At 32.9% G+C, this 17,075-nt stretch overlaps 1 protein-coding gene across 3 annotated transcripts in view; it reads left to right on the forward strand.

The window, feature by feature from the left end:
- Positions 1-17,075, forward strand: part of LOC135144730 (dystroglycan 1) — a 254,797-nt gene that overhangs the window by 227,087 nt on the left and 10,635 nt on the right. For 2 of the 3 annotated variants that reach the window (XM_064076790.1, XM_064076788.1), the window contains one exon: positions 6,095-6,352. In XM_064076790.1, the coding sequence (XP_063932860.1) occupies positions 6,125-6,352 (228 nt within the window). In that variant the 5' untranslated portion in view covers positions 6,095-6,124. Of the gene's footprint in view, positions 1-270; positions 616-6,094; positions 6,353-17,075 lie in introns of those variants that run through there. The other variant, XM_064076791.1, reaches the window with a different exon arrangement.

A 17,075-nucleotide genomic window follows, 5' to 3' on the forward strand; every position in this document is an offset into this window, starting at 1 on the left:
ATCCGTCTCGTAAAATAACGGTCCCAGCACGCTTCGGCCACCAATTAAATTATACTCTTTCCCAGTCAGACAAGACACCTCGGGAAATTTCCTTACAAATATGAAACGCAGCCTCTACAATAAATTCCGCTGACAAAGTACCCGTCAAGGTGTGCATCCGCTTTGTGCATACCAATGTAGTTTAGTGGGTATATTGAATCGGTAAACGGTAATGCGGTAATGTCTAATGTTCAGTTGAGTGCGAAGACTGTCCCCAGCGGCGTCTCGCGCATCTACTCGTCTGTTTATTTAGTCACATGTTGGTGGAAATTTATTCGCGTGAGTACACGGTCGCAGTACCCGGCGCAGTGCTTTTCTTAAAATACCACCCACTGGACTGGAGAGGTTGTTCAACTGGGCTTGCAGATTTAGCGCGGTTTGGTCGGAAATCTGAAATTGTGCTTATTTGTGGCCGAAAAGTGCATAGCGTGGCGTTAGATGAGCAGGTGTTGAGTTGAATGCAAGGATAAATTCAAAGGGAACTGTGGGGTGGTTTTGACGAGGAACGGAAAGCGAGGGACAGAGTAGAATGTGCGAATTTTGTGTGCGGTTTCGTGTTTGAGCTCATAAAATAAGGTAAATATTTTTAAGGAAAACATGAGTTTTTCCGTGCTGCGATTTATGGATGTGTTTCTATTAAGCTTACAGTAGTTCCGTCCTATGACTCTCTGCTACAGTAAGCGCGCCCTTTTAATATCGAAAATATTAAAATTTATAATAAGAACATGAAGGTTTAATTTTTTTTAGAGTCTGTTTTGTTACATAGGTGGTCACCAACGCCCACAATTGTACAAAGCTTTAGATCTTCATAGCACACAACAAAAAGTTACAACTAGTTAAATATTGGACTATATCGTTTACAAAATTAGCGAACATAACTGGGCCTAGTTACATTTGGTGTGCTACGCCACTAGTATAAATATGATTTAGTGAATTTATATTCCACAAATTGTTTTTTCACCTACTATAATATTTTCAAGTAAATTATAACTTATAAACTAACACCAGTATATTTGCAAACACAAGTTGAAGGATTTCCTTAATAATAGCTCTTTGAATTAGAAGATTCGACAATTTATTAAACTTTCTCAGACAAAAATCCAAATTTATTGATTTTGTCACTTGCCTTGTTCCTCTATCATTTGCGATTTTATAAACATCGTTCTAAGCTCATTATTCATTAGTTCATTGCTGAGAGGCAAAGATTAAAATAATTCGTACTAATTTTGAATTGCTTGTATTGATTTTGAGTGGGGAAGAACGAAAGTTAAGCCGACTATGTAAAAAAATTAAGGAATATCCCGCAGGTACGTCTTTCGGAATACAAAAACTCAACATTCATCAGTCATGAGAGCAGAAATTTCAAGGCTCACTATTTTGGCAAAAAGTTTTTTTTTTTTATAAAACAAGCAACAAAAGAATTTTGTTGGACTGTTTATAAAACTGTTCATTAAATCTGTGTTGCAATGTAATGAACTTTGATACTTGTTTTGGAACATATGGAGTATAACTGCACGTAAAAACAACTCTACAACATTACAATAGATTAAAAATTGTCTTTGAATCTCATTCAGGGGTTGATAGCGAAACTGTGTCTGTTTTTCATTTCTAAGAAAATGTTAGTATCACCTCAGGATTCCGCTAGGCAAATTCTACAGTTTACGTAAGAAACTATATAAAGTAATTCTTAGAAGCTTCGTAAAATATTAACATTGACAGAACATTAACTGAAGTCGAGAATGTTGTTTGTCTCAAAACCACAATTTGGCATTGAAAATTTCTGTCATGTTGGGATCTAATTGTAAAGGAATTTCAAAACTACCGTGTGACTGTTAATTACTGAAGTAAATTTTTGTGTTGGCAATTCTGAATTATGGGCATTTTCTAGTACGCTAGTTCACAGTAGTTGTCAATTTTGACATGAGCACGTCTAGCAAACGTGTTGGTTGGTCGAGACGATGCCAACCTGACAAAAAAATTACAAATATTAATGATTACTCGGTAGTATATCGTATTGGTTTTACAACTTGACCTCTACGTTATGTACATTGTTACAATGTACGTATCAAAAATTAATCACTATTGCTACAGCGTGAAAGGCAGTATTACTATGTTTCAGAATTAATACTATTAAAATGATTTTTCAATTTAAAATTTTATTTAAAAAAAAGATCGGACAGATACAGCACAAAAAAAAAATAAATGAAATCAAAAGTGGAAACATTGTGCTTTTAAGAGCTTTTTTCAACGAATATTTTTTTTTTTCTGTAAGGCTGGAGAGATTTAAATTCCGTTAAATAGTTTCAACATTTTGTTAAGAGCATATATCCTTTACTACCAGTTTCTCACATAGTAATTAAGCAAATTCCATAAATTGATAAATACATAGCGGAAAGAGTACCTATTGCTTTTTTCATTTTTATGAAAATTAATTAATGAACTACGAAAAAATAACGTTTTTTTTAAGTAATAATCAATTAATCAACTACACTAGGTTATACTTACAGGACAAACTTAACATTAAATTTTGGTCCGTAACAATTATTTTTTTATAAATTCAAGAACAATTCGTTTCAAAATTCAGAACACAATTTATCCTTGGCTAACAGTAATAACCAGCAAAGCTTTATCCCTTGCAGCGAAAGGTTTCTGACAGGAGCCACACAATAAATCAGTTGTGAAGTCGAAACGACTGTTATTACAATTCATGTTCTTTGATAAAATGTTGCCCTTCAATTCTTGCACTGTTTGTTTTACATGTTGCGAAAACTAATTTTTTTTTATACAACTTTAATTATCTCATTATGTTTAACTTTTGGTGGCTTAATTCAGCAAATTTTTACATGATGGCGATCGAATTTTTATTATTTTCATGTTAAAATATGTATCTATCAAAAACAGTAATCAAAAAATTACATCTATTAACTGCAACACAGACATCGTATCAACTGTAATTTTTCATAAACATGTTACGCAATTCAATAAAAATTTGTAGGCTGCAGTTTTGACCTCCTTAGGTCGTCTGATCAATACAGCATATTTCAACGGTTGTAATTTTCGAGAACGATTTCGGAGTATTTTTGTAATTTTTAATTTATTATGATTTCTTTACTACGTCTGAGGTGTCCTAAAAATGAGTTCCAGAGATTTTTTTTTTGCTAAAATGTAGTAACAAAAAAAAAACATGTGGAAGCCCGTCAAAAATATTTTATTCCCGTACATTACAATACCCTTTTCCGCACTAGTTACCTAAATAACTATTCTTATTATTTATTTGTGCATATAATAGGAAACTTTTTGTTTTGTTTATCTAATGCATCTTTTTAAATTTTGCGGTGGACCAGTTTTGTAGGTAAATGACTATCGTAGTATATTACTGTACAGGAGGAAATTTCAACAGTATGATATTCATAAATGTTTTATCAATTTTCTTAAAGATAATTTATTTTAAAATTAGATAGTAATTCAGCTGTAAATAGACGCCTTTGAGAACCTTCATTGGCTTCTGCTTCAGATTACGGCCAGGTTCTATTTCAAAGAGTTTCGCGCCGTGAGAGTGAAGTTGTAAAGAAAGACGTTTATATTTAACATTTTGTAAATTTTAGTTTCCTTATAACACGCACATTTTTGGTGTAAAATTTGTTTCACGTTTCTAAAGGAAATCTTGGGCGATCTAATATTTGCTTCAAATAAGAGAAATAATGATAATGATGTTTATATAATAATTATTGTAACGTCGAAATTTCGTTGAGAAATTTAAACTGATTTATTCAGTCTCACCAGAATGTCAGTGACATTATCTCACACAGATAAATTACTAAATACACATCAAACAAATAGCTATTAAGTCGATTCCGCTTACCAACATTATTTTATTTCTTAGAGTAAAATAATTCAAAGTTGAAATAAGCTTTAAAAGCTTTTCCAAATTAGTGACAGTTTTTTCCAAACAACTGAAAAAGTTTAATACCTGTAATCTAGGTTACTAAATTTCAACGTTTCATTGAGCGTTCAAGCTGAACCCTAAACTTAATTATGCTGAAGATATGTGATGAATCAATAAACTGTTTTATATATAGGTCTAACCACATTTGATAAAGACGAACCAGCATCTGAACATCTTTTACACAGCTATTACGAGGCTTAACACTTCATAAACTTTGTTAAATATATATTCAGTTCACGTTGAGGAGTGCACAAAATCCAAATCAATTCGTAGCAAATCTGTGTGAGGAATTACAACTCAGTTTTAGAGATATCAACAATGTGTTTTAAGGACCAATTTATTCGTCTTTCTGGTGGTCTTAGAAAGTTAAAGTGCATCTTAAAAGTTTTTTATACTTTAGTTTTGAAGTTTATTCCTTAACCGACGAAGCTGTTTTGTCTAAATGACTCACCAAAAAGCACAACAATATATCACTGACAACTGTAGAAGAACGTAATTGGCGAGTTAATGAATTGTAATTATCATCTTTTTGTTTCAATTGGTTAAAAGTTCAATTATGTTATAAATATGTGCAAGCAACAAAAACAATTTCAAGTAAAACTAGTTTTTTGTTAATTGTTCCTTCTTTGTTATGCTGTTAATATTAAAAACATCCGGTATTTGAGGTACCTTCTAGACGCACTGTTACTTCGAAATGTGAGATGAATTTTATTTTTGTTTGTATTAGATGTAAAAAGTAAAAATAGAAACCTTGACATTAAACCTGAATCACTTGCTGAACGTGCAAACGATTTATATGTCATCTGTTGCCAGTGTAGATATTTTTTTTGGGTGAACATGTGTTACTTTGTCAGAGATTAAGTTTGGAAAAGATCAAAAGACTGAAAAACAACAAATGTAAAATTGTCCATTAAGTGTACATTATGGTGAAATATATATTAAGGTTTGAATAAAAACCAGTATCAAAAACTTGTGATTTCATATCTGTTTCAACAATTATCAAGCATAAAAAATAGAGGATCAGGAATTTACGTTTCAAAAACGGGTGAATAGGTACGTAATAAGTCTTTCTTTTGATGACAGTTTTTAATCATTGACATATAATTAATAGATTTGTCTTCTGTTTAATTGTTTCCAACTAATGCAAGATGGACAAATATTTTTCGGAACACATTATTTAATTAGTTCTAAAAGCAAACATTTGAAGTTAGACAAGTCATATTATTTTTAAAATAACAGATGATTTTTATGTATGCCAATCTACTACCACACTAGTTGATAGTTCTGCATGCCCATTTTATAAATTGTTTTGTCTTGGACTCTCCAAAAACCTTCTCGATTATTATCGTCCAGACTCTTCCTATTCCAGAGTGTTCTCGATACTTTAGATTGGCGTGCAGTTTGTCTTTAACGTTTTTCGTTAACTTAAACTTATTAGACAATTTTTGTGTGTACACTTACATATTTTATAATTCTAAAGTCTTGAAATTAATCATTTAACGTTTTATTTTGATTTGTGACTCTCTTGAACACAAATACATTACACACACTCGCAACACTAAAATAGTTAGCACAATGCCAACATGTTTCATCAACAATGCTGGTTTCTTCTTAGCTAGAAATAAACACAAACTAGGAACTGACTATGTGACTATTTATTTCCTAACCCCCGTCTCACTTTCCTTCTCCACAAGTTTAATGAAGAGCAGAAAATACGACCAACGTCCACATTGAATACTTTATTCCTGCTATTAAATATTCACAGAGACTCTTAAGATGTCTAGAAATGTGCAGTTGTTACGAGCCTGAATAATTTTAAACCTTTTTGATAAATCTTGTGCTAATTAAAAACTGCGTATGTAGTTATAGTTTGCGACATTTTGACTAATTCCTGTAATAAAGTTTTGTGTGTGTACAAATTATTATTCTTTTATTTGTAAAAACTAGTTGGAACTAGTCGCCAGTAAATCCTCACCCAAGAAACTGTTTTTACTCCACTTTCATGGAATTAAAACTACTCTTTAATATTTGAGAACTGGGCTTTAAAAAAAAAATTGTAAAATAATTTTCTTGTTGGCACCGCACTCATCTTTGCTTGTTCTTTTTCAGGCGATGAATGCGTGACCCATCCGGCTGAGAATGTCTTCCTCCCTCGTGTTCGCCGCACTGCTGGCAGTGTTGGCGGCGACTGCAGCTCAATCCCCAGACGAAGACTTCGGCTTCGACGTGTCGGACGAATTCGAGGTCGAAATAGACGGCGGCTCCCGTAAGCTGTGGAACAACAAAGAAATCACGGCTTACGCCGGCAAAGTGTTTCATCTGGTTATCCCGAAGGAAGCGTTCGGGAGAGACGCCGAAAGTTATGAGGTAAGGACCAGGATTAGGCTTGTAAAAGCAGACGAAGGATAATTACGTATGGATCAGCGGGAGAACGAGAAGTTTTAAAACGGCTAACAGGTCGATGAGTTTGTCAGGGGTTGTTTCTGTTTTACGAGCTTCTTGCACGATTGTTAATTAGTTGAAGTTCGGAGGAATTACTCAGGGTAGACGATAGTGGAGGGAAAAAGTTCACGCTTGAACACTTGCCAGGAAGTTCGCCGCAAAAAGGCCGCTTTAGAAGTGAGTTTCTTATTGTCGGAAGTAAACTCCGTTCGGGGATCGTTGCTTTTTACAAAACTGAGGTCGGGATATTTTTGTCTTGTTACGAGGAGGAAGTACCGCGGAGTGGTGCGCAATTATACTGATTTATGGCTTTCGATTACGTGAACCAGTAAAGTTGGAATGAAAATAATTATTGAGCTATCTTTAAAAGTTGCAAACTCGAGAGAAGGAGAGTAAACATGACTTGCGGAGAAAAACGAGCTAATTATATTATAGTTACGTACGTCTGGATGTTACATTTTAAAAGCAGATGCATGTTTAAAGCGTTAAAAAAAACTTATTTTGCTATTTTTACCCCTTACTGAAACGTTTTTAATAGTCTTTTAATGCAAGTTCTTAGTTTACTACGTAATTTTTGGGTTTTATAGTCAAGTGGTCATCATATTATCTGGGCACTGTATCAAAATTGGTCTCTATTTTTTTAATGTTTTAATTCAACTTTGTAACTAACGATGGAACAGATTCCATTTTGCCCGGTAACGATCTATCGTTTATTCCAAATTAATTTTAAGCCGCGGCAAGCAAATCCAATAAAATTACAGGATAATACTAAAGTCCTCCTTTGCTTGCGAAAAAGATAACAACTAATAGTGACACTTCATTCAACATGAATATTTTAAAACCACCATAACATTTTTTGCAAAAAAATCAACACTTCTTGGCCCTTTTGGACGGATTTAGCTTTAAGTAATCAGTTTAAATTAAGGATTCATTATATGAAGCAAAATAGAATTATCTGTATCAGTAATCAAAATTTGGGGATCTGAATAAAATTCTGTTGTGGCATTCTAAAGAAATTCATAATTTCGAAGAATACAGCTAAAATTTTTAAGTTGGAAATCTCATCAATGGGAGTGAAGATTATTTTTGGTCGATTTCTATGTTTTACATCCAGAAACGGTGCGATACTGAATAAAATGTTGTTTTTTATTACCGCTTCTCGGATGGGCGATAAAGTGGTTACGTACATTACAAGTGCGATAAAAGCATCATTACCATACAAGTGCATCGTTTCCTCACGATGGGGCACAAGTGGAACTGTGTAATCATATGTTTGTGATAAAAATACGTGAGACTACGTGTAATATGCAAAATTTTATCTATGATTGCTGTTCATTTAAATAAATGAAAAAGACATATATATGTCTAGAAATAACTACGGTATTACCTAATCGAGTATAAGTGTTGTACATAAAACAAACTGACCTAATTCTTCGGTGGATATGGTATAGTTAATTCTTTGCAAAGGCAAAAACAAAGGAAATCATCCCAGTAATACATTAAGGAGCTTTATTTTGGAACAATTAGATTGCTTGTAATCTCCGTTTTGGTGACAATTATATGTACCATCAAAAATGTTTCTACAAGAAATCATCTAATGTTGTGTTAATGTAGTAATATTTATGTACCTATTTTGTGGGTTTACGAAATTTTCTTTTCTTAATTATACACAGTTTACATTACATACGTACAATAATCATTGATCCACTGGCTGACATTTCTTGAGACATATAAACATCCAGTTAAATAGTAAAATGATCCTTATTTCATATGTTTTAGATCTTCGTTTATATTTTTGAATAAAATAACTGCATAAAGCTTAGTTAAGAGAGTATTGTAATACGATCTATCCGGCGAATGGTTCCCTTCATGTTTTCTCGACGTTTCATGACCCCTGCAGTATGAAACAATAAGCCTTCCATTTCCATCTGTTTTCTGTCTATCGTCCGTCGTCTGGCATCTGTCGTCCATTCTTAAATTTTATGTGTGAATTAAGAATATCGTGTAAATAGTAAAACGCTAACCAAAATTTCACTAATCATCTCCAACAACAATTTGATGATGTCCCCTCGTCGTTTTGCTTAGTAAAGATTATCTAAATTTCATAAAATAACACACTCTTTGTTTATGAATTCGCCTGGATTTTACTTTCCAAAATATTTTTTGTGCAATATTTTCGACGTGTTCATATCTCGCTGATGCTCGTGGGTGAATTCGTTAAGGCAGATTGTCTGACTTTGCTGTTTTCCACTATTACTGGTATTTTCAATTTTTTTTTACTTATGGGGGTTATCATAAAATAAATAAAATTTTGCTAAATGTAATTTTATAAATTTTCGAAAAAACTGGATTTGGATTGAACCAATTTTTGTAAATATTTTTAAAGATAAAATAACTTGCACAATAGTGTAAAATTTTCGCCGGCTAAGTAAAACCTATTATAGTGACATGAAATTAAGTGACGAAAATTAAGTTAACACTGAAGTCAGTGTTAGACTTTCAGAGAATTAGTCGAATTTTGGTAGCATGAACTATCCTTTAACAAAATTTCGAAAATATAACACCATGAAAAGTTTTTTAAGTGACACAAACAACACAAAAAATTTGGTGTATCTTAAAATGGATCGCAAACTATGTTTCCCGTTTAACAACAAATTCCGGCGAATGTTTGAACATTTTTCGTTTTATTTTTGTTGCGTATTTGCCGCATTGTGGGTGTGTACATACATGCTCCAATATTTATATATTTATATGGCATATTTGTTTGTGTACTTACTATCTACAATTATTTATCTACGGTTGCTATTTCAAAAAGGTCGCAGTTTTAACATTTAAAATTTTCAAAATAAAGTTTTGTGAAAAAACATACAAACTAATGGCTGAAGTTCGAAAATAATCTCTTTTATGCCGTTGTCATTTTTTTAAAAAACTGTAAAATTAAAATTCGGAAGAATTGATTATCGATTTCATACATTTTAGCGACTAGTAAATAATAAAACGTGGTATCAAATAGAAAAATAAAACTAAAATATTTCGCATGCCCTTGCGCTTGAATGCACTGCTACCTCCACTTACTTCATCTGGCACTGACGATCAATCTAAAATTTGATTGATTGCTTGATTGAAATTTCCCCGACAATAGAAAACTCCTTCACAATTAATGAGTAGCTTTACAAAAACACAGCTCTTGTTTTAATTAAATCAGTTTAAAAAGTTTGCGTTCACTGCTGAAATCGGTTGGAATCAACTTGTTCGTACGTAAGTGATGGACCGCGTTTTAAATTAATCGCCTACCTGGTTTGCCTTAATTACGTGTTTGCTCTCTTGTGATTCTGAACAAGGGGTCAAAATTTAACCATGACTTATGAGACTGTTAACACCAACTAATGAGAGGGTCAAATTTGAAATAATTGATAATGTAAACATTTCACTTGAAATTGTTTGTAAATAAATGGTACATGGTGTAATTGCGATAAAGAAAATAAACACTTGGAGCACATGAATGAATGCTAAGCAAATAGTGTGGGAGAAGAGAATCTCGAGAATGATTGTTGTTGTTTTCGTATGACAACTACCGCAATCCTTCAAGAAAATAATCAACGCTCCTGGAAACTTACTGTCAGAGTCAAAATATAAAAGCGGCTTTGGCATTGATTTATTTCCCCGTCATGAATCCCTAGGCGAATGAATATTTGATAATCGTACGTGCTTTTATTGAATTTTTAATGGAAGGTACATAATTCAAGCTTCGTGACTTCTTCCAAGTAATGGTATTGTCTATGCGTTTACCTTCCAACAAAACCGTCAACATATAATCATTAGAATAGCATATATTGTCACACAACACATGTGATCTTCTAAAGTGCAACGGTCGACTTGAAGGCACTTTTGACATGATTCATCATCTGCATGAATAATTATTATTATTTTGCACTTTGTCGCATGAGTCAGAAACTTTATCCAAAACTGTAGCTTGTTTTAATTTATTAATTGAAAGCATCAGAGAAACTTCCGAGATAATAATAACCCGCCTTGACGGCGACAGGTGTTATAACAAATTATTATATTTAGCGGAAGAAGACGGCTTTAGTCAGATAAGCACATTAATTTTGTTCGCAGCACACCTCCAATCGAAGGAAAAGCTAAAGGCATCCTTCACACTTCAACCTGTGTAATCTACCAACAATAATCGCTCATCTCGCGTTGATTTCATGATGATGTTCATTACTTTTGAATTATTTATGAATGACCGCGAAGGGTAGGATAATTTCCCATTGTTAAATTAGAACATACACGGACTTCATTGTTCTCTACGTGAATAACCAATCTAGTAATGTGATGAGAAACAATTCGTGGTAAAGCAAAGTATACGCAGTAATTTAAATTTAATTCACTGCACTGCAGAGAATTGTCACTATCGTCTTTGTGTATTCAGTGTTGGTGTTCTTCAACTAACATTGTTGTACACAAAGTTATCATGAAGTTATTAATGGCGTTCGGCAGATAAGAACTAAAATCAAAATAATGTCATAAATCTACAACCCGGGACGTAATTTGTACGCTTTTGTGCTTGCATTTTATCACTGTGTGTTGAAACAAAAACCGACATAGATTTTCTTGTTTAAATATTACTTGGAATGAGTATCCAACTTTCTCACGGTATATTTTCACAATAATTTTGTGTTTGATCTCCCCTTGAAATTATTTTTGACGTCCATTTTTCTGGCTTCTTTGCAAGCAACAAACCGAAAAAAAATGTTTACGACATACATAAATTTCAAAGAAACTCATTCTATTCGACATCCTTAAATGTAATAAAAATACATATGTAAATACATAAAGTTCTGTACCGCCAGACATGGCGCCAGAGTGAAATTTAAGGAACAGATCAAGAAAATTACAAGTTAAAAATTACTACTACTCGTGTGTTACAGTCGTGTAATCAGAACACCTTTATCTAGTAATCTTGCATACGTATTTTCTCATATGTTATGAACATAATTATTGTCCTAGATATTTCTTAATGCAAATTCTAAAGGTTTGGTATCGTTCTGTTTCTTTTAAAATTAGACATAGTCCCGTTGTATTTGGCATCATTTAAACTTTACTTTGTTGTAATCTGTAAAGAGATTTTTCGAAATCTTTAATATCTGTGCAACCAATTCTCTTTTTTTTCAAATCCCAAACATTTTTCGTCTTATGGCTTAACACATTCAGGATAATCTATTTCGCTTAGTCACTGAATCTTTTCATTGTAAAAATGTAAGAAACGCGAATGCTAAACTTTTTTTTTGATATAGAGAGAGAAAAATTTTGAGCTAGGTAATTCCACGAATATGCAAGGCATTTATGTATCTTCAGCTTTTTAAATTTATTAATTACTTAGTTAATTATTGCTTAGAACCACTGTGTTTCGTGTTAGCATGTCCATCTTACCAAATAAATTTTCTGGCGAATGGCTACTTTAATGTTTTCTCGACTTTCCATGACCTGTACAGTACATAGCAATAGATTTCTCATTTCCGTTCGTCTATCTGCTGTCTATTGCCGTTTGCTGTCTATGTCGTTTCTTAGACAGATAATCCAAAACTACCGGAGCGATTTTAGTCAAATTTTATATTTGTATTACAAATATCCTGCAAATGATAAACAAAATTCGTCTGATCATCCCCGCAACAACGTGATGACGTCACCTCAAAATGGTGCATAGTAAATATTATTTAAATTTTATAAAATAACATATTCCTACACTCGCGATTTATGGATCCATTTTGATTTTTTACCCTAGGATTCCAGATTTTTGAAAAAATAATCAAAACTGTGTGACAATACTTCACAATTTAATTTTGAAACGGTTTAAAGTTTTCATAGGCACGGTAAATTGTTAATCAGAATGCATGCGTTTACCCATCTCCAAAAATTATGACATCATCTCAAAATTTTGCGTATAAATCAAATCTGGAATGTGCCAAATATTTATACTTATGGTTTATCCACCCATTCATATTTTTTTCAATTTGACTAGGTGGAGTGTAATATTTATAACAACAGTATATTCAAACTTTTCGGAAAATGAGGTAAGCCCTTCTTGATTTGATCAGTAAAACAACTTACATCATTCATTATTTTTTTCAGTCACCTTGTGTAAAGATATAATATTAGGTAAGATTTATTCGGCAAAATCTTGAGTTGACGTCATCAATTTTTTAGTCACTTACGCGCCATGGTTAGTTTACCTCATGTGGCAAGTCTAATCCCCAAAATTATCATAGGATACTTGCGCGCAAATAGGGAATTATAAGGGTTGACATGGCCTACAGGTACCTAGCTCATAATAAAGCTGATATATACATTGCAGTGCCATGGGTTTCATAGTAAGTCTAGCAGTAGGTACAGGGATAAAAAGATTAGCAGATCTACTTTTGTTTCTTATATATTTGTAAAAAAATTAAATATATAACTTCTCAACAAACTGCTTTATTTTTTAAAAGATGAACCTATTGATAGAAAATTTAACAGCATAAAATAATTGCCAATATACCGACACTACACAAGTTAATTCACAGTGAATTTTAATCCAAGAGATAAAATCTTTATACAAAATGTCCAAAATTATTATCCGACGTTTAAAAGAATTTGCTAGTAAGAAAATTATTCGCAATTCTTATAATTATTATTTGTCACTTGACAACTCTGACTGCGAGAGACAACAACCGTTTATGGTTGGTAGGCAAGGTTAGTTAATAGAGAACAGGTTACCACATAAACGAGTATGTGGGCAAAATCGCTTACGGGGAAGGAGAGGTGTCAGCCCCATGTGACGTCAAAATGAGGTTGGTATTACTTGGAAATTTTTAGTAACTTGTAATTTTGAGTTGGTGTGACCGATCAGCTGATGCCTTTAATCTGTACGATCTGTACCGCTAATTCTGACGTTTGGTGTTAGTACTGCGACTCGTGTAACCCTATTTTGCCTTAAATTAAATTTATTTGTGTTTAAGCTAAAATGCAATGTTTTGATTATTACTAGAAAGGAAAAAGTAAACCAGTAAATGCAGATTTTCAGATTTTTTGCATAAAAAAAAATCTGTTAATAGTGTCGCATTTGTTATTTTCAAGTTCTACTGGCAGCAAAACATTTTTCTTGAGGTTTATTAAATTGTTCTTTACACAGGATTGAAATTTGCGAAGTAGAAGCGGTCACTTGATTAAAAGTTTCCGTTTTTAGTACGTTACTCGAGTATTTAAAACGGGCAATTTTCGCGCCATTTGAGAGCCCCTTGTGACGTATCAATATGGCATCCCAATGTGGCAACCTTATCTATTAAATGACTTTGGTTGGTAGGTACCTTCCAATTATATGCAAATCTTTCTGACCGTTGCGCGCAACTGTCCCTTAGCTTTGAGATCCTTTGCAAGGAACTGTCCGGTGGAATTTGGACCACCTGCAGATTTTTCTTACCGGGGTGCGCAACTGACCCATGGTTTGACAAACAGACGGAAACGAGAGATTTATGTTTTCGTACTCTTGGGGCCATGAAACGTCGAGAAAACATTAAATTAACCATAATTAATAAATACATGATACTTTCAAAATTATTTTGAATTGTGAAAGTACGATCGATTTCAAATTTATATCCAACACCAAGGAGTGAATTAAAATATGGTTAAATATCGAAACTAATCTTTTAAAGTATTCTACATTTGGACCCAAAGATTTATTTAAGTATTTTTTCTTTGCTCAAGAAATAGCCAACTTTGTCTTATGGGATATTCAGTATATTTCCAGAATGTTACTTTACCAAATTTTAAGTATAACCTCTCCACACCTTTCGCTATATAATAAGTTAATAACGCAAGAGCGGTTTTTTAAAAATACGTGTATTTAAAAATCAACATTTCTGTTATTTGTGGAAACTTGGTAACGCAGTTTTCACCACTATTTTCAGCTTACAGAGCTTTATACGTTCCCGAAGAAACATTGTCATTTTTTTTGTATCGGAAATGAGATACACTAAAAAGAAGTTTGTGTTGAAGAAGCTGCCTTTGCTGTATCTCATATTCAACAAAAGAAATCGAAAATATTTTCCCCACAACGTGTAAAACTTTGTAAACTGAAAACAGTGGTGAAAATCGCGTTCCCAAATTTCGGTAAATAATTGAGATATTGAATTTAAAATATATCTACATCATGACAAATTTCACCAAAACTTTATAAAAGGAATATTGATGGTAAACAGTAAAAAAAAAACTGCCGCTGTGTTATACCTATAGAGTAAGATGTGGGTGCTGAGGTTCTTTTTCCCTTTGATCATAATGCCATTCTCGTGAATTAGTCTTACTACCACTACCACACGGCCAAAACTTCACGTTTTTTGTGACGTTTGTAATAAATTTGGCCGCATTAATTCGTAATCCTACACAAAAACGTTTTACTTCCGTTTGATCGCACTACACAGCCCATATGACATACATGTGTCACATTATTCAGCTGTTCATTCCGAAAATTACTTCATTCAGTTTCCAACTGCATTTGATCATTTGAAGCTTATCGGGAGAAACACCTTGTTCACTTAAAAAACAACTAATGGTCTAAATGAAAGAGAATTAATCTTGCCCCTATGACATTTCCTTCAATATCTTATCTTCTGTGTCGTGTGAAAGAACATCACATAGTACAATAACATTTTTACAAAACCTTACGTACCTAACGCTTTCATCATTTTTAAAGCTTTGGTTGATATTTAATAATAGTTTCACTCGTTTGGATATTTTTAACATTTTGGACTCATATTGACAACATTATATCACACTAATCCACAACCAGCATTTAATCGCGAAAACAAGGCATTCCCAGACCACCGCTTTTATGTGTGCGGTAATGGGCTTTAATTGAATAAAGACGCCGATAGATCCCAAAAGGGCAACATCATCATTACCACCGTTAATCATCTAAACCAATTCGACACAGATAAAATGGCTCGTAATTTCATAATACCTTATCTGGTTTTGTGATCAAATGACAATCTTTATGTCACTCCTCGTAAAAGAGGACAGTATATCCCTCGGATTCGTAATATTCTGCCAAATGATATCGCTGTAACCCTTAACCAGGATTTTATTGCGCGAATGTTGGAGTCGTAATTTTTATCAAAGTGCTGTGGCAATGCGCTAATTAAAATTAATGTTAAAGTTGTGATAAAACGTTACATTTGTTCCAAGAAACGTATCACATCAAGTGTGGCGTATCTTTTGTTATTGGTTTTCGGTTGTAATGTTTGGCTTTCGCAAGTTTTACTTATCTGGAAGTGTAAACTGTGACGATGGAAGAGCACGACGGATATCCGTCATTTATCCGCTTACCTTTATTATCTAGAGGAGGTCGCTCAATTTTCCTGAAGACATGGGATCTAATCTAATTTAGGGGACGGATTTGGATTAGTGCTTAAAAAGTTGACGAAGAGAGGTTCAATAAGGCGACAAGTAACGTTAGAGTTGAGTGTGTTTAAGATATACTTATCGGGTTTTATTGGTTTACTGCTTTATATGGCAAGAGTGAGAAGAATGTAAAGTGGAATTTTATAACAGGAAAGGGATTTGTACTTAGATTCTTTTGCATAAGTCAATGGATTTTCTGCTGGTGGTAATATAAAGTGGACTTGTCAATGTTTTATGACAAACTCCAAACATTCAAATTGTTTTGCCACAAGTTGAATTTGTCTGTACTACTTATTTCATTGGTTTAAATAAAACTGCAAAAAATTCAGTTCCAGTGTTGACGAGAAAAAAATAAATAAAGAAGGAAAAAAATGTAGTGCATACATAGTTAAATGTTAGTGTTAATCCACACTTAAAGTTATCACTACACTCAACATTAAGCAGAATTGATAAAATGATTGCAGTGATTACAAATTAGTAGCGAACAATTTATGTTCGTAAAATATTCTTGATTCTGCGCAAATAGATAAGCAACCACAAAACTATGGCTGGGAAAATCTGACTTGTGCTGATGAAAAACCAATCAATTTATTACTCAATTTTGTATCCATGTTATTGTCTTCTTTTTTTTAAGAACACCAAAGTAACCCGGCATATTCTATAACCACATCTTTAATATTTGTCTCAATATTTACGTTGATATCATTTAAAAGATTACCTAATCTCTAAAAGAGAGTATTTACAAGAAAAACAGAAAGAAATTTAAGTATAACTTTAGATTTCCATTTAATGTAACTATTATCAGTAATCACACAATGACAAGACGACTCATCATCACCACGGCGGCGCTCGAGTAAAGAAAAGCCTGTAAGCGGAAGTCGCGAAGTATCTAGAAAAGATAATATTTTTTTTATTGATGTTGTAACGGCTATTTTACACTTATAGCTAGTCTATAGTACATGCATATTCACATCCACTTGCATAAAATTCTCAAGTGGCAATGATTTATTCTATACACATCAGTTCTTGACACCAAAAAAAAATTGAATTAAACTTTTAAAAAGTTCGTAGTTTTTAAATTCGACTTTTAAAAATACAATCCACGATGTTTCAAGCTCATTACGCTATTGATTGATCAATAATAACAGACCCACAGGAATTTTCACAAATTAATTGGCTAACACTAACTTGGATTAAAATTTAAATATGA

Source organism: Zophobas morio, unplaced genomic scaffold, assembly GCF_036711695.1.
Source record: "Zophobas morio isolate AGI-343-1 ecotype UQ-CSIRO unplaced genomic scaffold, CSIRO_AGI_Zmor_V1 ptg000108l, whole genome shotgun sequence".
Classification (NCBI taxonomy): Eukaryota; Metazoa; Arthropoda; class Insecta; order Coleoptera; family Tenebrionidae; genus Zophobas; species Zophobas morio.